General features: G+C 40.9%; 1 protein-coding gene across 3 annotated transcripts; it reads left to right on the top strand.

The window, feature by feature from the left end:
- Nucleotides 1-735: 735 nt before the first annotated feature.
- Nucleotides 736-22,602, top strand: LOC116586985 (UDP-glucuronosyltransferase 3A1-like). 3 transcript variants are annotated; one of them, XM_032337604.1, is made up of 7 exons: nt 736-1,000; nt 3,080-3,181; nt 11,108-11,222; nt 14,752-15,283; nt 17,575-17,803; nt 19,281-19,500; nt 21,247-22,602. In XM_032337604.1, the coding sequence occupies exons 2-7, from the start codon at nt 3,148-3,150 to the stop codon at nt 21,521-21,523; spliced, it is 1,407 nt and encodes a 468-aa protein (XP_032193495.1). In that variant the 5' UTR covers nt 736-1,000; nt 3,080-3,147; the 3' UTR covers nt 21,524-22,602. The 3 variants fall into 3 exon arrangements, with proteins under 3 accessions (XP_032193495.1, XP_032193493.1, XP_032193494.1); XM_032337602.1 differs by having other exon boundaries at nt 817-1,031; XM_032337603.1 differs by having other exon boundaries at nt 817-1,004.
- The last annotated feature ends 1,370 nt before the right edge of the window (nt 22,603-23,972 follow it).

The following is a 23,972-nucleotide window of genomic DNA, read 5'->3' on the forward strand; positions in this document are numbered from 1 at the left end:
TGTCCTCATTGCCCCAGAATTCTGTTACCTGTAACAGGCTGTAAGGAAAGCTGAACTGAAAACTTTTACAGTAGCAGTCTTGCTTTGAGGATAGAGCGTGCAAAGATGCCTCCGTCAGGGCCGACATTACAAAGAGGCAGAACTACAAGATGTCCTCCGTTTGTGCCTGAGGAGACAGTGGAAAGATTCCCAGTCCTGGTTTATGATTCTCATTTAGAATTCTGGTCTCGGCTTTAGAAGCTCAAACCTCCGCAAACACTTGGACTTCTGGAGTTAGGACTCGAGCATCTCTTCATGAATAAATGACCTCCCTCAGAGGTCTTCAGAACACAATCCAGGAAGGGTGGGTCTACTTGTCTTGGGGGTTTGCTTCTAGAGAATAGACACAAGCTACTCCCAGGGAGTAGACATTCCTTCCCCGGAGTAGTGTCTCAGAGATTTTAAGCAAATACCTAGGGAAATGGAGCATGCGGATGACGGTATGAGATCAACAGGAGGTGGGGAAATTCATGGAGGGGTCCCTAAAACGGGAATGGGCGTGGGTCACCTGCAGGTGGAACTATCTTGGAAGCAACTTCCTAAGCTCCCTGCCTTCCTGGCTCAGAGCACCTTCTCTGCGGAGAGTGCGGTCAGGACAGGGACAGAGAGGGGTTAAGGAGAGTTCAGTAACCCCTCCTTCCCGAAGTTCGGGGTTAGGGAGGGTGAGGACAAATTAGCCAGTGGAGCAGGTTACCTTGGGAGGTGGAGCAGAAGGGCAAGAAACCGCAAACAGAAGACAACACAGGCGGGGTCCACTCTTGGCTGCAAGCGGAGCGCGTCCCCAGGGCGCACAGGTCGCTGCGCTCTGCCGGGCGCGGGACGCAGGGTTCTGCGCGCTGGGCTGGGCTTCCCAGCTCAAACCCAAGCAAGCATGGCGGGGCAGCGGGCGCTTCTGCTAGCTGGCTTCCTTCTACCTGGGTTCCTGCTCTCAGAGGCCGCCAAAATTCTAACTCTGTCTTTGGTGGGTGAGTGCTTGCGGAAGAACCAGATAGGCCCAGTTCCAACATCCGCGGGAAGGCTGTCAGACAGCTCTGGGTCAGGGGAGCACTACTGGGCTTGGGTCCCAGGCTAGGGGGTGGGGAGAGGCAGGATGGGGGTGTGGGGGAATGAGGAGACCCTACCACCGAGAGGTGAAGAAACTTCTTGAGAAAATAGAATACCTTTTCCTCCCTCTGCCTGCTCAGATTTGCTCTCCTAGGCGCGGAATGGGTCCACAAGGTTTGGGATCCCTCCCAGTGCTGGAGACCCCGGGCTGCCTCCTACCTCCGGGGAGTGGGCTGCAAATTAAGAGGCTCACCCTAAACTTCTGGGTGGTGTGCAGCAATTTCCAATAGAGGCTGTGGGAGCGTTTGCAGGCTCTTGGAGACCAGGGAAAAGAGCTTATGTGTGTGTGGGGTGGGGGGCAGAAGCACTAGTTTTCTGACACTGCATGGGAGCCAAGGTAGAGCAGGGAAAGTATTTCAGTGACATCTGGGGATGGGGGTGGAGTGCTCTCATCCAGAGGAAACCCGGAGAACTGGCCAGGGCTGGAGACTGGATCCTGGACATTCCGGTCTTGCCTATGCCCGCTCCTGTCACCCGTGCGCCTGGAAGTATTTGAAGGATTCGGGGAACTGTTAATTCTGCATTTCGTGGCCTCAGTTTTATTTCCTTTACTTTTCCACCGAAGGGAATAGAAAATGAAAAGGAAAAGGGATAAAGGGAAAAGGATCAGGATAAAAGGATCATCATAAGATGCAGCTTTCCCAAGATTGTATTTCCACCCACAGTGGGCTCTTTGAGGTCACTTACTGTGTGTAGATCACTGGGAATCGTGAGCTGGAAGGAACCATAAGTAATCTCATTTAGCCCTCCCCCCACCCCCACCCCCCAAGGGATTTCCTGAGCATATGGTTTTGGATAAGATTTAGTGAAATAGAACCTGTACCTCCCCAGATGATCATCCTTCTGTTTCCTTAGGATCCCAGGATTTTCCTAGGATGGGTGATGTCTTCTCATGCATACAGAATCCTGTAGTTCCACCCCAAGGGTGCACAAATTAAGGCATTGTTCTGAATGCCTTAATTTGATGTTCAGCAAGATGCAGACCCTATCTGAGAAATACCCTGCCAAGTATATGTATATTTGAATTTATTGGATCTAAGTAGTGGCTCAGCTTCCTTCTGCTCCAGTGGCTCTTTCTTGGACTGATATTCAAGTTTCCATATTTCTGGCTCCTACACTAGCTTAAATTTCCTAGAGTAGGACTCCAGAACGAACTCTGATTGATCATCCATCAGGAACCCTTCACGCCCATAGAGAGCACTGTGCCACTCTTCCCACCAGTACAGTTCTTTCTTTTTTTTTTAATTTATTTTTTATTTATTTTCAGCATAACAGTATTCATTATTTTTGCACCACACCCAGTGCTCCATGCAATCCGTGCCCTCTATAATACCCACCAGCTGGTTCCCCCAACCTCCCACCCTCTGCCCCTTCAAAACCCTCAGATTGTTTTTCAGAGTCCATAGTCTCTCATGGTTCACCTCCCCTTCCCATTTCCCCCAACTACCTTCTCCTCTCTAACTCCCCATGTCCTCCATGCTATTTGTTATGCTCCACAAATAAGTGAAACCATATGATAATTGACTCTCTCTGCTTCACTTATTTCACTCAGCATAATCTCTTCCAGTTACAGTTATTTCTTTAGGTCACACTGTCTCCACGAGGTCTGGCTAAACTTAGCATATCTTTAAGATCAGGAATTCCTTAAGGCATAAGCAGAGAAGCCCATCACACTGATGTTTGGTCACTTTTGTGATCAGAGTCACAAAGAGGACGTGATGGAGGTTTGCCAAAGTCAAGATTTGGGGCCATGGGCTCTGAGTGAGTGGCTGGGGCTTATCCAAATGGAGATGGACAGACTGATTGATGAAGCTCATCTTCCTCTCCTCACCGTCAGCTTTCTGCTTGCTAATTCTCATCTCCCGGATCTCTCGTGTATCAGCTTCAGGGACTCTATTATCATCATTACAGAAGTGAAGTTGTACATTGTTCCTAGGTGGAAGCCATCATCTGCTGCTGGACCAGGTGTCTCAGATTCTTCAAGATCATGGTCATAATGTCACCATGCTTCACCAGAGAGGAAATTCACTTATATCAGGTATCTTTTCTCACTAATTCTTTATTTCTTCTACCTATGCAAAGGGTAAAGTGAAACAACAATGTCTTTTGCTTAGAAAACTGTTTTCAAAATCTAATTGGAGTGAAAGAATGAAAAGTGTGTGTGTGTGTGTGTGTGTGTGTGTGTTAATGTAAGGTGTTGGAACATTTCTTGGCTCTGTCTGCCAAGTGTGCCACTCCACACTCTGTAGTCCCATATTTTCCTCCCTTACCTTGCCTTCCACTTCATCCCCAGCAACCCTCCATATATTACAGATTATTTTGGTACATGGTACTTCATAGCAGCTTGAAAACATGTGAACAGAAGTGTTCAGCCAAATATACCATTTTCTTTTCTTATATCACAGATTACTTTTTTTTATATATCATAGGTTACTTTCTCCTTTTTTGATATCTGAAATCTAAGAAAGAAAGCTTTCTTAGGAAGTCTATTATTTATCTAGCTAAGATCAGAATCTATCATTGAGATGATTTTAAAACATTTTATTTATTTATTTGTCAGAGAGAGCGAGAGCGAGAGAGAGCACATGCACAAGCAGGCAGAGTGGCAGGCAGAGGTGGAGAGAGAAACAGGCTCCCTACAGAGCAAGGAGCCTGATGCGGGACAAAATCCTAGGACCCTGGGATCATGACCTGAGCCAAAGGCAGCGGCTTAACCAACTGAGCCACCCAGGCGTCCCTGAGATGATTTTATTCTCTAGAAAAATCAATGCCTGACCAACAGTTTGTGTATAATGATTTTGGACATTCTTAACTGAATCATCAAATCCAGTGAATTTCAGCTGACATGAGCAAATAAACCTTATCAAATTTTTTCTGTTGACAGACAAGAAAACAGCCCAGAGAACTGAAATGGTTTGCACAAGACGATGTGGCAGGTTAATAATAGTCTTGGGAGGATTTAGGACTTTAAGCTCTGGATTGCTCAATCTGAAGTTATCTTAGCCTTTGATATTAAAAAAGACGCAATTTTAAGCAGCATTTTTGAGGAATAAAATTCTGAAAAACTATAAAACTTTGAAGGTAATCAGGCTTTGTTATTGTTCAGATTGTATTAAAATAATTTTTTCTGTGAAAATTTCTTTTACGATTTTTATTGTGATAAAATATACACAGCATAAAATTGATCTCTTACACATTTGTTTTGTCAGTTTAGTGACTTTAAGTACATTCATGTTGTTATGTAACCATCATGGCTGTTGATCATCACAAATGGGAACTCTGTACTGGTTATATGGTGACTGCCAATTTTCCCTTGCCTACAGCCCTTGGTAACCATTATTCTACTTTTTTTCTCTAATAATTTGGAGATACCTCATTAAGTAGAAACATACAATATTTGTCTTTTTGTGTCTAGTTTATTTCACATTGCATAATGTCTTTAAGGCTTATCCACACTGTAGTGTAGATTACAATTTCTTTCCTTTTTAAAGACTGAATGATGTTTCATCGTAAGTATATACCACATTTGTTAACTCAGTCATCTGTCCATGGACATTTAGGTTGTTTCCACCTTTTGGATATTGTGAGTAATGCTGCTATGAAAACTGGTGTACAAATATTTATTTGAGTCTCTGCTTAAAATCATTTTAATCACCTTCCAGATTAGGTTCCCAATTTTTCATTGAATATTATTTATACACATATCATTTTGAATCTGTGTTGACCACAGACATGATTAAATAGCTGCAGTGTATTAATTTTCAAGTAGTTATTATTAATTTTGAAAATTGCAATTAAATTTAATTAAAATTCTTAATAAAATTAAGTTGTATTAAAATTTTAGATTGATTGAAAATAATTTTGGTAGTTTCCATGGATTTTGAGAAAATAATAAAAGCCACAGATCTTCTACCCCTTTAATATATATACATAAAAATCTATAAACAATTTGGGTAGTTCATGGTTCCCATCAGTTTTTTTTTTTAATAATTAGTTTCAGGGGTAGAATTTAGTGATTCATAAGTTGCATATAACACCCAGTGCTCATTACTTCAAGTGCCCTCCTTAATGCTCAACCCCAATTATTCCTTCCCCCTCCCACTTTTCCTCCAGCAATCCTCATTTTGTTTCCTGGAATTCAGTATCTCTTATGGTTTGCCTCCCTCTCTATTTTCATTTTATTTTATTTTTCATTCCTTTCCCCTGTGTTCATCTGTTTTGTCTCTTAAATTCCTCATATGAGTGAATTCATATAGTATTTGTCTTCCTCTAACTGACTTATTTCACTTAGCATAATACCCTCTAGTTCCATCCACGTCTTTGCAGATGGCAAGATCTCAAATTTTTGATGGCTGTGTAATATTCCATTGTGTGCGTGTGTGTGTGTGTGCACCACGTCTTCTTTATCCATTCATCTATTGATGGACATTTGGGCTCTTTCCATAGTTTGGCTATTATGGACATTGCTGCTATAAACATTGGGGTACACGTGCCCCTTTGAATCACTATGTTTGTATTCTTCGGATAAATACCTAGTAGTGCAATTTCTGGGTCATAGGTAACTCTGATTTAACTTTTTGAGGAACCTCCATACTGTTTTCCAGAGTGGCTGCACCAGTTTGCATTCCCACCAACAGTATAGGAGGGTTCTCCTTCTTCTGTATGCTTGCCAACATCTGTTGTTTCCTGACTTGTTAATTTTAGCCATTCTAACTGGTGTGAGGTGGTATCTCATTGTGGTTTTTCTTTGTATTTCCCTGATGTTGAGTGATGTTCAATACTTTTTCATGTGTCTGTTGGCTATTTGAGTGTCTTCTTTTGGATCTTTTCGGTTTTATCCTTGGTTTCCAGGCTCAAAAGTCTAGAGTTTCTTCCAATACTCCCCAGTCACAGGGGTTTCTGAGGCTTTGAAACAGCATTTTAATTCATTACCTTAGAAATAGAGCCTGACTAAATGTCTGCAAATGGGGAAAACACATGATGTAGTTATTATTTCTGACCTGATGCCCATTTTGGTATATTGTAACATTTATTAACTCCTTGTTTGGATACACTTTCCCATCTTGTTCATTTACTTACTACTTTAATAAAGAAATGGTATCAGATTGAAGAAGCAAAGATTTTTAATATCCACATAAACTATTGCTCCAAACAATATCTAGCTTTATAATTGGGTTATTGATAGGGGCTGGAAAAATATTAAGGAGCATGATGGAATAAGTCTAGATTGTCTTGAAGAGACTACTGCTAGAAATGTGGTTCTTAAGAACTCTGTTGCAATTTATAAAAACATCAAATCTTTATGTTTTACACTTGAAGCTAATATAATGTCACATGTCATTTGTGTCTTAATAAAAAATATAAGAACTCTGCTAATGAGGACTAAGAAGGAAGTAAGGAACATGGTAGAGAAAAATCTGTATTGTCTGAGACAATATTTAAATCATCATAAACACACTTCTGGTAAAAATATATGTAGTAAGGACTTCTTGCTTCTTATAGTAAAATGTGAGAGGAAAGAGATAAATTGAAGGAAGAACCATTAAGCATGAAGAAATGAAGACTTCATGATTTGGGAAATTCTCAGCCTATCCACATTGCAAAAGATTCTAAAATTAGGGTATTTGCTGCCAGGAAAGATAAAACTAGTAGTGTGGCTGGTTTACCTCTTGCTGTTGTCTCTGAGTAGCTCAGAATATTCAGTCTCACAGAGCTCTTTAAATATTGGGTATGTGAATCATGAGTCCCTTCAGCGTTGTTGGCTGAAGCCAAAAGTAGAGATGAAATCATTTTTAAACATCTGTGTAGCAGTCTTGTCTAGCACATTGAATTCCCATGACATACCCAGAAGATCTATAAGGTACTTGAGAGTCTTATACAGGATAAATACTTCCAATTTGGACTAAAAGGACAGAGAAAGAGTGACATAAAAGAAGGCTATTCGACTCTGCCAAAGTAAGAAACATGCTCATAAACTAGTTAGTTGTAAACTCATGCTACCTTTCATGAAGAACAAATGAAAAGTCTGAGTGTGAAGCAGTGCACATAAAGGGTAGAACTTCAAGCTTACAGGGCTGAGCGTCAAGTCATGGCAGGTTATTTCCAGTTTTTGAAACCTAACATTGTCTGCCCAGATGAATGTCAACATTTCTTAGGACCAGAAATTCATAACTTCCTTCCATTTTTTTTCCACTTTGAATGATAATATCTATAACTGGTATCTTAATGTTTCCTGGAAGCAGATAAACTTGTTTCCTAATTTTCATAGGTCCACAGATGGATCATATCTGGACTCTCCCACCCATACTTGATTGAATTATTTGGATAATATAATTTGGAATATTTGAGCCAATGATATTTAGATGAAATTTTGAACTATGAGTTGATGATGTGATAGTTTGAGACTTGTGGGAGTGTTGGGATGGAGTGATTGTATTTTGTATGTGATATGGACATGAGTATTTGAGGTCTGGGGAGCAGAACATGGTGGTAGAAGATAATGGCCCCATTCAAAGATATGCTGTAATTTCTAGAACCAATAAATATTCTACCTAACATGGCAAAAGGACTTTGTAGATGTGATTAAATAAGGACTTTGAGATGGGAAGGTTGTCTTGGGTTATTAATTTAAACTCTATATAATTACAAGAGTCCTTCTACAAAAAAGGAGATTGAGGAGGTAGGTGGAGGGCGTAAGGTAACTGGGTGATGGGCATTAAGGAGGGCACTTGATGTCATGAGCACTGGGTGTGATATGCAACTGATGAATCACTAAACTCTGTGTCTTAAACTAATAATACACTATATGTTAATTAACTGATTAACAAAAAGAGTTGGCAGGAGAATAAGAGAAGGAAATGTGATAATGGAAGGAAAGTAGATGCTAGATGATGTCAATGCCAGTTAAAAGAAGACCATGAGCCAAGGGATGAAGGTAATCACTAAAAGAAGGAAAAGGCAAGAAATATCTTTCAGAGCCTCCAAAAGGAATGCTGGCATGCCCACAACTTGTTTTTGTCCTAGTGAGACCCATTTCAGACTTACGATCTCCAGAAATGTAAGATAATAGATTTGTTCTGTTTTAAGCAACTAAGTTTATAGTAATTTACTACAGCAGCAATTGGAGACTTAATACTGCTATAAGCAGGTGGTTTAGAGAACTCCAGGAAGTACGGGAAGAGGTTGTTGAAGCCTTCATAATGAATGCAAATGTGGGAGGCACTAATGACAGTGCCTATTATATTGCAATTTGGATAGATTCTAGAACTTTTTGTTATTTGGCCTTATTCAAGGTGGGATGATTTAAAAAATAAGTATAAATGGGTTAAAGGAAAATGTATAAATCAGAAATACATTGCCTCCAATACACTGCAAAAAGTTGTTGGACTTGTTGAGATATTATGATGTTGTGAGTCAATAGGTGTTTCTTTTTTTTAAAATAAAGATTTTGTTTTTCATTTATTTGAGAGAGAGAGAGAGAGAGATAACACACAAGCAGTGGGAGGGGTAGAGGGAGAGGGAGATGAAGAAGTAGACTCCTTCCTCAAAGGGGAGCCCAACTTGAAGCTGGATTCCCAGGGTCCCGAGATCTCAACCTGAGCTGAAGTCAGATGCTTAACCAGACTGAGCCACCCAGGTGACCCAATAGTTGTTTCTTGATAGTGTCATGGATAGAGAGGCCTTAACTGATTAAATAATTCCCAGGAATTTAAACGAGGTCTTATCCCTTGAGCTTTGTGTTGGGCAATGGCACATTCCTTTGTGTGAGCTCTTTTGGGAATATTTCTCTGTCCTGAATGAATATGTCAAATGAATCTCCTTAGAGCAGGCTATTTTCAATACAACGTCCTACCTGGGCTCCTGGTGAAAGTCGGATGTGGTTAAGGTCTTGCCAGTAAAGATCATGGCCAGTGGGGCACCTGGGTGGCTCAGTTGGTTAAGCCACTGCCTTTTGCTCAGGTCATGATCCTGGAGTCCTGGGATCGAGTCCCACATCGGGCTCCCTGCTCAGTGGGTAGTCTGCTTCTCCCTCTGACCTCTCCCCTCTCATGGTCTCTCTCTCTCTTTCAAAAATAAATAAATAGGGACGCCTGGGTGGCTCAGTTGGTTAAGCGGCTGCCTTCGGCTCAGGTCATGATCCCAGCATCCTGGGATCGAGTCCCACATCGGGCTCCTTGCTTGGCAGGGAGCCTGCTTCTCCCTCTGCCTCTGTCTGCCTGTGCTTGCTCTCGCTTCTCTCTCTATGACAAATAAATAAATAAAAAATAAATAAATAAATAAATAAATAAAATCTTAAAAAAAAATCGTGGCCAGTGGTAGGACTGTTGAAATACCCCATGGACAATTAGTTAAATGTTCACTGTGTCCTTTCCAAAGTGAAGGAACTAACATTGAGAGCCTGTTGACATGGTACAGAAGAACATAGTTGCCAAATCTATGATTGCAAAGTATTTGCCAGTACGTACTTGGATAGCAGTAATTTCACTAAGATTGGGCTCAGTAGTTTTAATATGTAAGGCTGTGCATTAATCTATCTTCAGTTTACACACAATTTGATTGGAGGTTATGACTGAAGAAAGCATACACGTATAAGAGAGCGTGGAATTTTTGTTATTCAAATAATAAAGCTTTTTTTTTTTTTTTTTTTTTTTTTAAATATAAGATGAGTTGGACAGGCTCCTAAGCAAATCTGAAAAATGGCTTTCCAAAGGAGGGAAGGATGACTAGTTTGAGTTATTATTGTGGGTGGAGAGTTGGGATGTGTTCAGGGTTCCCTGTCACTGGCCTTCACTTGCATGGTTTGAAATTCCCACTAGGGCCAAAGGTAGGAGCATGCTGACTTTCTTAATAGTTTGCCCAGGTGAAGCACTAAGAGGGAGTGGGAGATAGGGTTTGAAAACTGTCAGCAGTCATACATCAGAAATGGACTCAGACTTTTCATTACACATGGATATGTGGGAGAAGCCATGCTGGTAAGTAGAGGTACAGAGGTCTATTATTTTATATAAGCTTCTCAGTACTTTTTCCTACTTTCTACTGAATCAAAAAACTATTTGGATTTATCACTCTAAATAATGAAAATGAGCTTTTCTAAAACAGAAAGGGCAGAGGCTCTGGAATCAACCAGACTCTATCACTTCCTATGTGTGCAATTTTGACAAATAATCTCAATTTGCTGAAGATAATTACCTTTGTATCTTCAATTACCTTTGTTTTCTCACCCATAAAATGAGACAAATAGCTATATCTTAAGAAAGCTTTATTTTTTTAACTTTTTAAAAAGATTTTATTTATTTATTTGAGACAAAGTATGAACGAGAAAGAGAGAGAAAGCACAAGCAGAGGGGAGGAGTGGAGGGAGAATGCGAAGCAGCCTTCCTGCCGAGCAGAGATGCTGTTGTGGGACTCCATTCCAGGACCCTGAGTTCATGACCTGAGCCAAAGGCGGATGCTTAACCAACTGAGCCACCCAAGTGCCCCATTATGGAAACTTGAAATGGAGGCTTCCAGTATGCCTAGGTGGCTCAGTCAGTTAGGCATATGACCTCTTGTTTTAGGCTCAGGTCATGATATCAGGGTCCTGAGATGGAGCCCCTCATTGGTCTCCATGCTCAGAAGAGTCTGCTTGAGATTGTCTCCCTCTGTCTCTCTCCCTCTGCTCTTTCCCTTTCTCGATGTGCTCTATCTAAAAAAAAAAAAAAAATCTTAAAAAAAAAAAAAAGGAAACTTCCGTAACTTTAAATTGAAAAGCACTCCTTAATTAGTATAAGGTTCTCAATACATGTTATCATTTTTAAAAGACGGAATGAATGAGAACGCAACCAAAGCACATAAAAATAGTTCAAAAGGCAAACATTCAAATAAATAAAAATTATTTGCGCAAACAAATATTGATCTTTTCATGCTAATGTTAATCCATGTTTTGTGACATATTTAACATTTTTAACCCATGGGTGTTTTTTAGATTTTAAAGAGAAGGAAAAATCATACCAAGTTATTTCTTGGCTTCCACCCGAAGATTATAACAAAGGATTAAAGGAAAATTTTGATTTTTTTATGGAAGAAGCTTTGGGTGACAGGTAAGTCTTATTTTTTATTTGAACTAAAGAGTCACTATTTTAGCGATACAAATGAATGGATGAATGGATGGAGGTTTGGACTGAAGACATAAGAAAGGGATGGGTGGATGGGTGGATAAATGAAGGAATTCATGATGAGCGAATGGTTGGGGAAACAAGCACTCACACCAAATTGTCCAGTTCAGTCACTGGAGAGTCTTCTTTGTTCTGTACTGTCCCTCTTCCATGAATGGATTTTTGTAGAAAGTAGAGGTTGTTCCTTCTGGGACATCCTTTCAACACTTCTCTTACATCTTTATTTATAACCTCCCCAACACAGAAGTATAGGTACTTCAATCTCTCACTGTTGATAGGGAAATGAAAGTGACCTTCTTCCATTTATTTTCCTTCTTTTCTTCACATATATTCTATTAATGGGGGGGAAGACTTATGAACATTGATTTTGTAGTAATTGAACATCTGGCCATGTAAAGCTCTTTTATTTTATTTTTTAAATTTTTGGTCATTTAAAATACTTAAGCAATGGGGCGCCTGGATGGCTCAGTGGGTTAAAGCCTCTGCCTTTGGCTCAGGTCATGATCCCAGGGTCCTGAGATTGAGCCCTGCATCGGGCTCTCTGCTCCACGGGGAGCCTGCTTCCTCCTGTCTCTCTCTCTGCCTGCCTCTCTGCCTACCTGTGATCTCTGTCTGTTAAATAGATAAATAAAATCTTTAAAAAAAAAAAAAGATTTATGTGCTGGGGCAACCCAGAGAGAGAGAGAGAGCAAGAGTGAAGGAAGGGGTGGAATGAGAGGCAGAGAAAGAGAGAGGGAGGGAATCTCAAGCAGACTCCCTGCTGAGCCTGATGAAGGGCTGGATCTCATAACCCTGAGATCATGACTTGAACTGAAATCAAGAGTCAGATGCTTTACCAACTGTGCTATGCAGGCACCCGCCTTCTTTTTACCTTCAAACTTTTACTTACTAGTCAAGGTTTGCTTACATTTGCCTGTTTTCAGAAAGTCTTTTTCCTTACTCAAATTGGGAAACCACAGTCCCCCCTGTCAAGTCTGATGTAACCTATTTATTTGAAACTTAGTCTGTATTATCTTGCATGGTTAGTTACATATTTTAAATACATGCTTTGTCTCTTCTCCCTTAATGTAATAGCTTTGGAGATAGGCATAGGTAACCATGTATTCTTAAACAATTTTTCTATTTGTTAGCTCAATTTTAAATATGATTAATGAGATATATTCTAGGAATTTTTATAGCACTCCTGAAATTATCTAAAATATCTGACAATCACACTCTTTTGTTACATGAAATCTTCAAAAATACACAGCCAAGGGTGACTTCTGCCAATCACATCCATTGTATGACTTGAAGTTGTTCCTAAATACCAGGCAGAGATCTGTATATTGTTAATAAGTTCTTCATTTCTGGTCCTTCTTTATCTGGGGTGCAATGGTACAGTAGTGAACAATTACAGGGTGCCAGGGTATTGATTCTCTTGGTCCTCCATGTAGCCGGCAGGCCAATGATGTATTGAGTTCTTGCACTTGTTACCTTTGATACCTTAAAGTGCAGGTGGACATTCTTATCTATTTCCCCATAGGTGTACAAACAGGAAGGGAACAGAGTCACATTCTATACAGGCAGTGATGGGAAAGTATTGTAAGGAGATAGGTCCCTGGAATAGTCCCATGCACCAAGTCTTAATTACATGTTAGTATTCTTTATCTTCTATTATCTTTATCTTCTATTATCTTCTCTGGACATGTCAATCTACTGTAGTAGAAAAGCTAGGGGTGCCTGGATAGCTCAGTTGGTTAAGCAACAGCTTTCAGCTCAGGTCATGATCCCAGGGTCCTGGGATTGAGCCCCACATCGGGTTCCCTGCTCAGTGGGGAGCCTGCTTCTCCCTCTCCCTCTGCTACTCTGCCTGCTTGTGTCTCTCCCTCTCTTTCTGTCAAATAAATAAATAAAATATATAAAAAAAAAAAGCTAGTAATATGTTTATTATTAACCAGGCCTTGCTTTGCTTTCCTTTCTTCTCTATTTTCTTTTCTTTTCTTTAATTGCTTAACTCATGGGCATTGAAATGTGGAATTCCCATTTTAGCTGAGATTTGAGTTCTAATGAGATAAAATAATCCCTTGAGTGAGGTTATCTATCACATTCAGAATTCACAGTGATTTTTTTTCAGTAGATTTTTTTCAGTAGATTTTTTTTGTAGTATTCTGTAATTTATCAGTTGCATATAACACTCAGCGCTCATAATATCATGTGTCCTAGAATACACAGTGATTTTTTTTTTACTTTTCTTTGTAGTTTTTATTTTATTTTATTTTTTTACATTTTTTTTTTAATTTTTATAAACATATGTTTTTATCCCCAGGGGTACAGGTCTGTGAATCGCCAGGTTTACACACTTCACAGCACTCACCAAAGCACATACCTTCCCCAATGTCCATAATCCAACCCGTTCTCCCAAACCCCCTCCCCCAAGCAACCCTCAGTTTGTTTTGTGAGATTAAGAGTCACTTATGGTTTGTCTCCCTCCCAATCCCATCTTGTTTCATTGATTCTTCTCCTACCCACTTAAGCCCCCATGTTGCATCACCACTTCCTCATATCAGGGAGATCATATGATAGTTGTCTTTCTCTGCTTGTCTTATTTCGCTAAGCATGATACGCTCTAGTTCCATCCATGTTGTCGCAAATGGCAAGATTTCATTTCTTTTGATGGCTGCATAGTATTCCATTTACACAGTGATTTTTAAAAATAGCCTATATGACCAATATTTATGGAACTGTGTCATCTAGGGACTTCCACAGTTTGGTTGAGTAAACAAGAAAATCACTCATAAAAAGTCAGTATGTAGGGCGCCTGGGTGGCTCAGTGGGTTAAGCCGCTGCCTTCGGCTCAGGTCATGATCTCAGGGTCCTGGGATCGAGGCCCACATCGGGCTCTCTGCTCAGCAGGGAGCCTGCTTCCCTCTCTCTCTCTGCCTGCCTCTCCATCTACTTGTGATTTCTCTCTGTCAAATAAATAAATAAAATCTTAAAAAAAAAAAGTCAGTATGTAAAAGAAAAGTAATGAGAACATTACAGAATTTATCAAGTAGAAAGAGTTCTGTGAGATTTGCTATGGTCAGAGAAGGTTCCCAGAACAGAAGGTCCAACAGTGACAATTTGTTTTCAGTTAACATAGTTCAGTTGTGTCCATGGATTTCAAGAATTAAGAACTCAAAGTTATAGTTTTTTGAATAATGTGGCATATAACTCAAAGTTATAGTTTTTTGAATAATGTGGCATTGGGATTTGGATGAGAGAGGGAAGAGGAGGGGAGAAAGGGAACACTTTCCAGAGCAGAATGTGTGCTCAGAGTGACTGTGAGGGTATTTATGGACAGTGGTAGGACAGGTACGCTACTGCTTGATGTGGTCTTTCTCACCAGGTATTTTCTTTCTAGCCCAAGACTCCTTTATGTATTGTGAAATTAACACCTCCAGTGAATATTTATCATTTATCTTCTTTCTTACAGATTCACATTTGGAAAATTTTTAAGCTTTATGGAACTACTGGGGCTTCAGTGCAGTCATTTTCTAAGGAGAAAGGATATCATGGACACCTTAAAGAATGAGAACTTTGACCTAGTGATAGTTGAAAATTTTGACTACTGTCCTTTCCTGGTTGCTGAGAAGCTTGGAAAACCATTTGTGTCCATTCTTTCTTCCTCGTTTGGTGCTATAGATATTGGGCTACCAAACCCCCTGTCTTATGTTCCAGTATTCCATTCCTTCCTAAGTGACCACATGGACTTCTGGGGTCGAGTGAAGAATTTTCTGATGTTCTTTGATTTTTCCATAAGACAATGGCAAATCCAGTCTACATATGACAACACCATCAAGGAACATTTCCCAGAAGGCTCTAGGCCAGTTTTGTGTCATCTTCTAAAGAAAGCAGAGCTATGGTTTGTTAACTCTGATTTTGCCCTTGAATTTGCTCGGCCCCTGCTTCCCAACACTGTGTATGTTGGTGGTTTAATGGCGAGACCTGTTAAAGCAGTACCACAGGTAAGTAAAACCTGAGGTCTCAATATGGACTTCATGCAGAGCTCTGCACTGCAGAATTGGTGGCTCCCCTGTCAGTGGGAACTGGGACAGAGTAGGGTGAGGCAACTGCACCTAAGACATACCTTTTAAGGATGAATCATTTTCAGAGTCATGCAATTGGATTGTTAGGACTTGTATAACCCTGAGATTGAGGACTTCCTTACATAGTATACCCAGGGTCCTCTCCAGTTCTGGTGCTGGTGGGATAGACTTAAATTAAAAAAAAAATGATTTCTTTCTAATAAACTCTAAACCCAGCATGGGGCTCAAACTCAAGACCCAAGGTTGAGAGTTGCACATTCTTTCCACTGAGCCAGCCAGGTGCCCTGGGATAAGCCTTTTAGTAAGTTAATATTTTTATGTCCGGTGAACATGAACATATGTGTAGTAACTGTGTGGCAAGCATCCATTATATGCGAGAATTGTTGAAAAGACAAGTTACTCACAATGAAACACACAACACTATGAAACCGAGGTGGGAGTGGTGGGACTGACAGTAAGAACTTGTGGGCATCACAAGACAGAACTTGTGGGCATTACTGTCAGTTCTTACTGACAGTAAGAACTTGTGGGCTTGAAGAGCCTTAGTTCTTAATTCCCCCAAGGCCTTCTGATTTGATTGATCTGGGGTCAGTCCTGAGGACTGTGAATTGTGAAAGCTGCTGGGTTGGTTCGAAGGCTTAAAGTCAGAACTACTGAAATAGAAGTTTTTAAATGGAGAGGAGCTCAGCTGAGTTGGCTTCCTGTTGCCTATCAGCACTGGTTGACATTTTAAGGAATTTATCTTATTTAATATCTTACCACCTGGAAGGAAGTATGATGATCTCCATTTTTATACAGGAGGAGACAGAGATTCAGGTGGAGTAAGTGACTTTCCCACTGCCATTTATTTCAGACTTAGGAAGACTTGATTTGGCTGGGTCTTCCAGGCACCCTAGTGTCTATCCTTTATCTACTGACCTTGAAATGAGTAAGCAGGGAGATTGATCCATGGGCTAGATGGGCTTTAGGTTGATGGCAGGATTTTTTACGGATGGAGCTAGGGAGGAAAGGAATTTCAGTTAGAAAGAACAAATAGCTGAATGTGTCAAAGTCAAAATAAGACAGGCATGACTCTGGGTTCCTTTGGTGACTCTAGCTAGATTAGACTAGAAGATTCAATTACATAAATGTAGCCAGACCAGATTGCAGGAGATTTTATTTGATAGGAAGTTGGGGTACGCCTTGGTTAGAGGGTAAGGGAGGGGATTGTCAAGCAGGAACATAATGGGAGTAAGGGTTGTAACGGCTGTGAGATAACAGAGACTTTTAAAAAATTTTTAAAAAAATTTTTTCTCTTTATTTTCTAGTTTTTATATAGTGTGTCATGTAGCTTTTTAAATTAAAAAAACAACAACAAAGCTTTTGTCAAAGTGGTCCTTTGAGGTGGTAAATCAGGCAGTGTTAGGCTGCACAGAATCAATCTAGGGATGAGAGTCTAGAAGCTGGGGGAGGAGGGCTCCAGCAGTCCAGAGTCAGGATCTGAAGAAATACTTGAAGCAAGATTCACTAAAACGGGGTTAAAGCCAAGATTGCAACATTAAATCTCAACCTTTCTTAACTATTGCCTGAGGATTTAAAAAAATAAGCTGGAGTTAGGATTGGGCACTACCATTTTTACTTATTTTAAAAAATGAGTCTAGAGTTAGGACCGGGCACTACCATTTTTTGTCTTCTTATGTGGATATAATTTGCAGTCATGTGGGTGAGCCACTAAAGTAGAAGATGAATTACAAAGATCAGTTAATAAGAATATCACAATGTATCAGAGCAAAGCACTCCACGTGGTACATTGAGGGTGAGTGGTCAGGAGGCTTTCTCCATTTCTTCTACTTCTTACACTAGAGGCTTTCTCCTGACTTCTCCAGTGTAGCACCTCCCTCTGCTGGACCCTAGCACCCCACCAGTATTCTTCTTATCCTACCATTTTCTGGTGGCCTTGGAAAATTCCCAAGTAACCATGTCTCCATTGACCTACGATGAACAGAGGATCTAGGATGACCCTGACACTAACATCTAGATTTTAAAGAAGAAAGATATTCCCCCCAACACCATGGGCATAAGCACCATGCACAGGGCACTGTCCCAGGGGCTATGAACTCAGAGAAGGACAAGAGGGTAAAGTTTGGTAATATCTGGCTTTCATTTCATGGCTGTCTAGGCTTTCATGAACAACTTTGTTCAACTCCTTTTCCTTTCTTACCTTTCTCCAGGAATTTGAGAATTTCATCAACAAGTTTGGAGATTCTGGTTTTATCCTTGTGGCCCTGGGCTCCATGGTGAGCAACTTTCAAGTGGATCTTCTCAAGGAGATGAACAGTGCCTTTGCTCGTCTCTCTCAAGGAGTTATATGGAAATATAAGCCATCTCATTGGCCCAAAGACATCAGATTGTCATCAAATGTGAAAATTGTGAACTGGCTTCCTCAGAATGATCTCCTGGGTAAGGGCTGCTCAGGTCTGCTTCACCCTTTCATTTACATATTTTTAGAACACATCAGGCTCTGAACTCTAGTAGGGCAATCCCTTTAGCACCAGAAGGAGCTGCTAATAGCTCAAGTTAAGTCTGCAGAAGAAAGGAACAAAGCAGCCAGCTGGAGTTCTTGGGGCATCAGACCCTACTTCTAATGAGATCAGTGCCCAAACAGACATCTCCCTTTCATTGTTTTCTATTCAAGGCCAAATGTCAGCCCACATCAAATCACCTTGGTCACCCAAACACAATTCAAAACAACCTATGGATTCTAAAGAAAACATACTGGAAGGATGTCGCCACTGTATTTAGTGGCTTTAAGAGTAACTGTTCATCCACGTGCACTTACATGTATATATACACTCACTTCTCCCACAAACACACCTTTCTTAGCTATTAAAGAGGGAGCAATTCATACCTTTACAGCATTTGATGTCAATAGTGTCTTTAGGATGTGCCAAAATACCTGAGTGCCAAGATGAACAAGCTCATAGTCAGTTATTTGGTCCATTTCATCTCTGGTACCAGAGAGTTCTGTCCTTGCCCTCACCCCCACCAACAGGTTTTCTTCGTGCTCAGTGCTGCTTTTTACCAACTCCTTACTGTCATAGCCACTGACTGAATCAAAGGCTCATGATTAAGACAATGACTCAGAATAACCTGGGGAATTAAGGAACAGATTCCTGACTCTACTTCTGCAAATTTAATTCTTTAAGTCTGGAGTGGGCATATGGTGCTTCTTTCAAGAAAGAGATAAGGAGATTCTGACATACATCCCAGTTGAGTGACACAGGCTGAGACAAACTCTTCATTTTCAACAATAATCTTAGTTAGCTTTAAATAGGGTGGGATGGAAATGCTGTAAATGGAAATACTCAAGCATAGGGTCTAGTCTCTGCTTGCAAGAGGCTAATCATGTGTTTGAGGAGAAAATGCATATAGTATAATTTTTATGATTGACACACGAGTTATGATGCTAATGAATGGTCAGGAATTCAGAGAAGAGAGAAATACGTTGGCAGGTGAGAAGAGTGCTCAAGACAAAGAGAAAGAGAGAGATACTGAGACAGAGAGACACAATGAGAAAATACAGATGAGTGAAACAAAGGGAATGACTAGGATGATAGAGAGAAAGATGGATGGGTGGGTGGAGAGGGATATACACCTTGCTTAGGAGTATTGTCTGGAGAGTCCCCTGGGTTTGAGTCTTAGCTGGGTTCTGGCTGGGGCAAGGAATTTCCATAAAAAGGCAAGGTTTGGAATCCTGTATGTTAATAACATGCACCTTGGATGTGTCCAAGCAAAATATCTTTATAATGACTCCAACAGACTTTGAAATTCCCTTTGTATTTTCTTCTGCCTTTTCTGCTTTCCACGGTTTTCTGAAACTTTTCACTCTGAAAATTTTCGATCTGAAATATTCTGCTCTACTTCTTAATTGGAACAGCTCATCCACGCATCCGTCTCTTTGTCACGCATGGTGGGATGAATAGCATAATGGAGGCCATCCAACATGGTGTGCCTGTGGTGGGGATTCCTCTTTTTGGAGACCAGCCTGAAAACCTGAATCATGTCGAAGCCAAAAAGTTTGGTGTCTCTATCCAGCTGAAGCAGATCAAGGCAGAGACATTGGCTCTGAAGATGAAGCAAGTCATAGAAGACAAGAGGTATGGAGCTCTTGAAGCTTATGGTCACTTAGACTGAATGAAGATATCAAACACAAAGGGCAATGTTTGACACTTTTTGCAATAAAAGATAAAACATCCAAACACAGAAAAATATGTGCTGATGTTTACAAATGATGTGTTTCCTCTGAGAACAAGACTCAGCAATTTAGATGTTGAGAACAAGTGTTGTGAAGACCCTGTGACCTACATAAACAGGGTTTCTGAGAGGTCTTATGTATTGGGGGTGCTTATAGTGGAATTCCAAATGAGTCAGAGGTTGCCTTTCTGTCCCCCAATATGTCACAGTGTTTCCTGCCTCAGGCCCTTTATCAGTGCTGTTTGCTAGAACACCCTTCCCTTCTCTTTACAGTACTGGCTCCTTTATGACAGTCAGACTTACCTCCAATATCCTCTCCTCAGAGAGGCAGGCGGTCTTTGTCTGACATGCCTAAATGTGCTCCTCTCTCCCACCCTCTTCAATCATAACTCATTTTTCCTTCTTAACACTTCTTAGGATCAGTAACTAACCCAGTTCTTTCTGCTTTAATTTATTGTGTGTTCCTCACACTAGAAAGTAGAGAGTTAGTTTCCCTGGATAGCAAAGGAAGCCTTGTTTTCCCTCGTGTTTCCAGGGCCTAGCACAGGGCCTGCTGAAGTAAGTTTGGATGAATTTCCATTAAGTTAGTCAATAAAAGTGCCTACGTTCTCTTGGGTAAATTTCCACCTAATACAAAGATCTCATATAAAGAGAAAAATTTATTCTTTCTACCTCAAAGATAAGAAGAACTGAAAAACTTAAAGTTTCAAGGGCATAAACTGATGCAGACCTCAAGACTTATTTTACCTTGCACAAAGGAGACCCAAAGGCGTTCTTGTTAGATGACTAAAAGTCACCACATAGCATATGATTCTTAAGCCTAGAAAAACTGTAAACTCCGGGGGTCTGATAACCTCAGACATTTCATTATGTTTGGTATCTCATGAATAGCAAATGTTTGCTTTCTGAAGAATGAGCTTGTGAATTTCATTGGCTATTCAAAGACCTAGACCCGAAATGCCCATCATTTGCTGGCCCTATGATGGAATCATTTAGGCTGGGATGGTCCCTACATATTATGCATCAGGGCTGGGTATATAATTTGTGGGGCTCAAAGTAAAATGGAAATGTAGGGCCAATCGTTATAAAGTTTAAGACAATGGCAGCAGAGAATTAAAGCAAGCATAGGACCTAAGTGTGGGGTGCTGAGCAAAAGTGTAGAAGGTAGTCCATGGAGCCAGATCTGGCCAATATTTCCTACCTCTGAAGAGGTAGGAAAGTATAGACTCATCCTGGGCCCCAGTCCCCACAGTCCTGTTTGACATCTAGCCCAGATACCAGCATAACATAGCTGCTTATACATATAATTTTCTATAGTATGTGATAAGCCTTCTTGGGTAGAACTAGCCCTTATAGACTAAGTCAATTTTTATAGTTTAGCACTTTTAGCACAAAGCATGGACCTTTGTATGGAGGGTTCAATCTGAACTTTTCCATGGGACCCAGCTAGACTGTGGCAAGACCAGGCCAACAACCTTTCCTTGAAACTGAGTCTTTTGTGCATATGGATGAAAATGTGTGTGTGTGTGTGTGTGTGTGTTTGTGTGTGTGTGTGAGAGAGAGAGAGAGAGAGAGAGAGAGAGAGAGACAAGGTCTCTAAGAGTTTTGAGACCACATGAGTAACGCCCAACCTCTGTCTCTGCCAACAGGTACAAGTCAGCAGCTGTGGCTGCCAGCATCATCAGGCGCTCCCACCCCCTGACCCCCGCCCAGAGGCTGGTGGGGTGGATAGACCACATCCTCCAGACAGGGGGTGCCGCGCACCTCAAGGCCCATGGCCTGCAGCAGCCGTGGCATGAGCAGTACCTGCTGGACGTCTTCTTGTTCCTGCTGGTGGTCACCCTGGGCACCCTGTGGCTCTGTGGGAAGCTGTTGGGCATGGTGGTTAGGTGGTTGTGTGGGGCCAGGAAGCTGAAGAAGGCTTGATGGAGGTGCTGCCTTGATGGGTGTTTGGAGAGCCACTGGTTATAGGAGGCTTTCCCCAGCACAGGGCACCCCTGGTGTCTTCCCCATACTGGCACTTTAAGGTGGCACACTATTTTCTGCCTCTTTTTAGAAATTCTTGTGAAGCACTCTTGAGGGTCTTTCAAAAAAATTGTGGTAAAATATGCATCACATGAAATTGACCATTTTAGCCATTTGGTATAGAGTTTAGTGGCATTAAGTACATTCATATTGTGGTTTAAACAGTACTACTATCCATCTCTGAACTTTTCATCTTCCCAAACTGAAATTGCACTGATTAAATAATAACTCCCAATACTACCCTATGCCCCCACCCTGACTCTTTACAAATCCCTGTTCTACCTTCTGTGTCTATGAGTCTCAGGCTTCTTAATTTACCCCTCATCAGTGGACTCCTCACTGAGACTCAAACTTTTGGCAGACAGTCCCCAGCTTCCTCTTCACTCCCTGCTCCTAGACACAATGCCCTGCCTAGTCATTCTTTTGTTCCCTGAAAGGGAGATATATGCGAAACTAACTTCAAAGGCCAAAGAAGCCATGGCACTGAAGTAAAAGGCAAACAGGTCCAGCTTGATAAGAAATGGTTTATTAGGAACAATTATTATATGAACAGAAGCCTGTCTTGGGCTGCCACAAGATGAGTAGGTCTCCACAACACCATCTCCAGTTAGGCCTGCTTTTATGGCTCTGAAGACTGGGCAGTACCTGCTGGGAGCTACCAGGAGGAGTCATATCCTGAGCAAATCAAGGAAGCTTTGCCTGGAGGGTGTACTTAAGGGTGTGTTAAACAAAAGAAAAGAATGGAGGAAGGGGCTGTACTCAAGAAGGTTTTAGGCCACAGAGCAGTTATTGTGGTGGAATTTCTCAAGATGGCCTTAGTCTGGTTCATATACTTTCTGTCTCAGAAACTTTTCAGTCTCTCTCCTTCTTTCTACATTTTTCACTTTTCATGATATGATATAAGATATTGGCCAGTTTTTCCATTTTGGCTTTTTCTCTTGCATCTCCTTTTCACCTCACCTCCAAGCTCAGGAATCCTGGTCTCTGTCCTGCAGTTAGCCAGGTGTGCCCCCCAAACCAAGATTCCACCTGTGGTCTCTGTCCCGTGTCCCTCCTGTGAAAAGCACCTGCTTTGCTGGTCAGATTTGGAGGCTGCCTTTAGGCCATAGTTCCTGCTGTGGTTTTCACTTCCCACATTTCCCTTCTCAAGATTAACACTCTGAAAAATGTAGTCATGGAGACCTCAAGTGCAGAACCTGGACCTCTGTGTGAGGTCTTGGGGCCTCAGGTTCAGTACTACTGCAGTTCCCAGGATTCTGCTGATTTAAAAAAATCACTGATTTGCCACTATGACAGTAATACTTGAATCAGATAAGAAATATAAAAGATAATAAAAGGAGGGAAATTTGATGAGGAATGGAATTTCAATTTCAAAATGTCTTCTCACATCTTATTTCCTAATTATAGGGTTTAAAAAAAAAAGGAACTTTACAGTGGAGAATCTTGGTGAACACCAAGATTAAATAAACACCACCTTAAACAAGGGATAGAGTTATCATTTCTAATAACAGGACCATCTGATATCAGATGAGGTGGAATCAACACCACATGTATAGTATTCCCACCAAACTCCCTAGTAACCTGAAGTATAATGAGAAGGCAAATGCAACTTGGGGTCCATCATACAAAATAAAGAGTCACATCAATACATGAAAGACAAAGAAGGGCTGAGAACCGGTCTCACTTAAGGAGATGAATTGGTGTGATAGCTCAGTGCAATGTGTGATCCTGGAGTGGCTCCTGCACCAGCAAATTCATAGCACAACAGAGGATATTAATCGGACAATTGGAGGGATTAGAATAAGATTTACAGATAAAGTAATGTGATTAAATTCATATTAAATGGTGCCTTCCTAATGCAGATTATTTTTTTTCCCCCCCTGGGAAGATAGAATACCTGAACCCATAACTGTGAATGTGTATGCATGGGACCACATGTTCTCAAAGACTCCATAGCAAAAACATGGAAAGAACTTGAAGGGAAATAATGGAATAATATTGAGAGTTTAAAAATCTTTCTAATGAATAATTTGAAACATTTATAAGAAGAGAACTTTTGGGGGCCCACTGCCCTCTCTTATATTGTCATGCCCATTCAGAATTATAGACTGACCTTTAGAGGTTCAGTGCTTCAGTCAAGTTCTGGCCTTCCCGTGGAGCTTAACACTTAGGGGACACTAAGTTACTTTCTAAGTATTTACTTACTAAGTACTTACTTACTAAGACACCAGTAAGTTACTTTCCAAAGAAACTCTAAGCGGTAAGAGTAGGCATTTTCCAATGGGAATCAGCTTCTGGGATCTTGAGATTGGAATATAAGAGATTTTAAACAGTTGCCTGGGAAATGGGG

This window comes from Mustela erminea, chromosome 3 (genome assembly GCF_009829155.1).
Source record: "Mustela erminea isolate mMusErm1 chromosome 3, mMusErm1.Pri, whole genome shotgun sequence".
Taxonomy (NCBI): Eukaryota; Metazoa; Chordata; class Mammalia; order Carnivora; family Mustelidae; genus Mustela; species Mustela erminea.

What these genes read in the sequence shown, in the direction of transcription:
- LOC116586985 (XM_032337602.1), top strand. Translation starts at nt 911, where the DNA reads ATGGCGGGGCAGCGGGCGCTTCTGCTAGCTGGCTTCCTTCTACCTGGG. An exon ending in CTTGCGGAAGAACCAGATAG is followed by an intron (nt 1,032 to 3,079) that starts GCCCAGTTCCAA and finishes CATTGTTCCTAG; the next exon opens with GTGGAAGCCATCATCTGCTG. An exon ending in GAAGAAGCTTTGGGTGACAG is followed by an intron (nt 11,223 to 14,751) that starts GTAAGTCTTATT and finishes TCTTTCTTACAG; the next exon opens with ATTCACATTTGGAAAATTTT.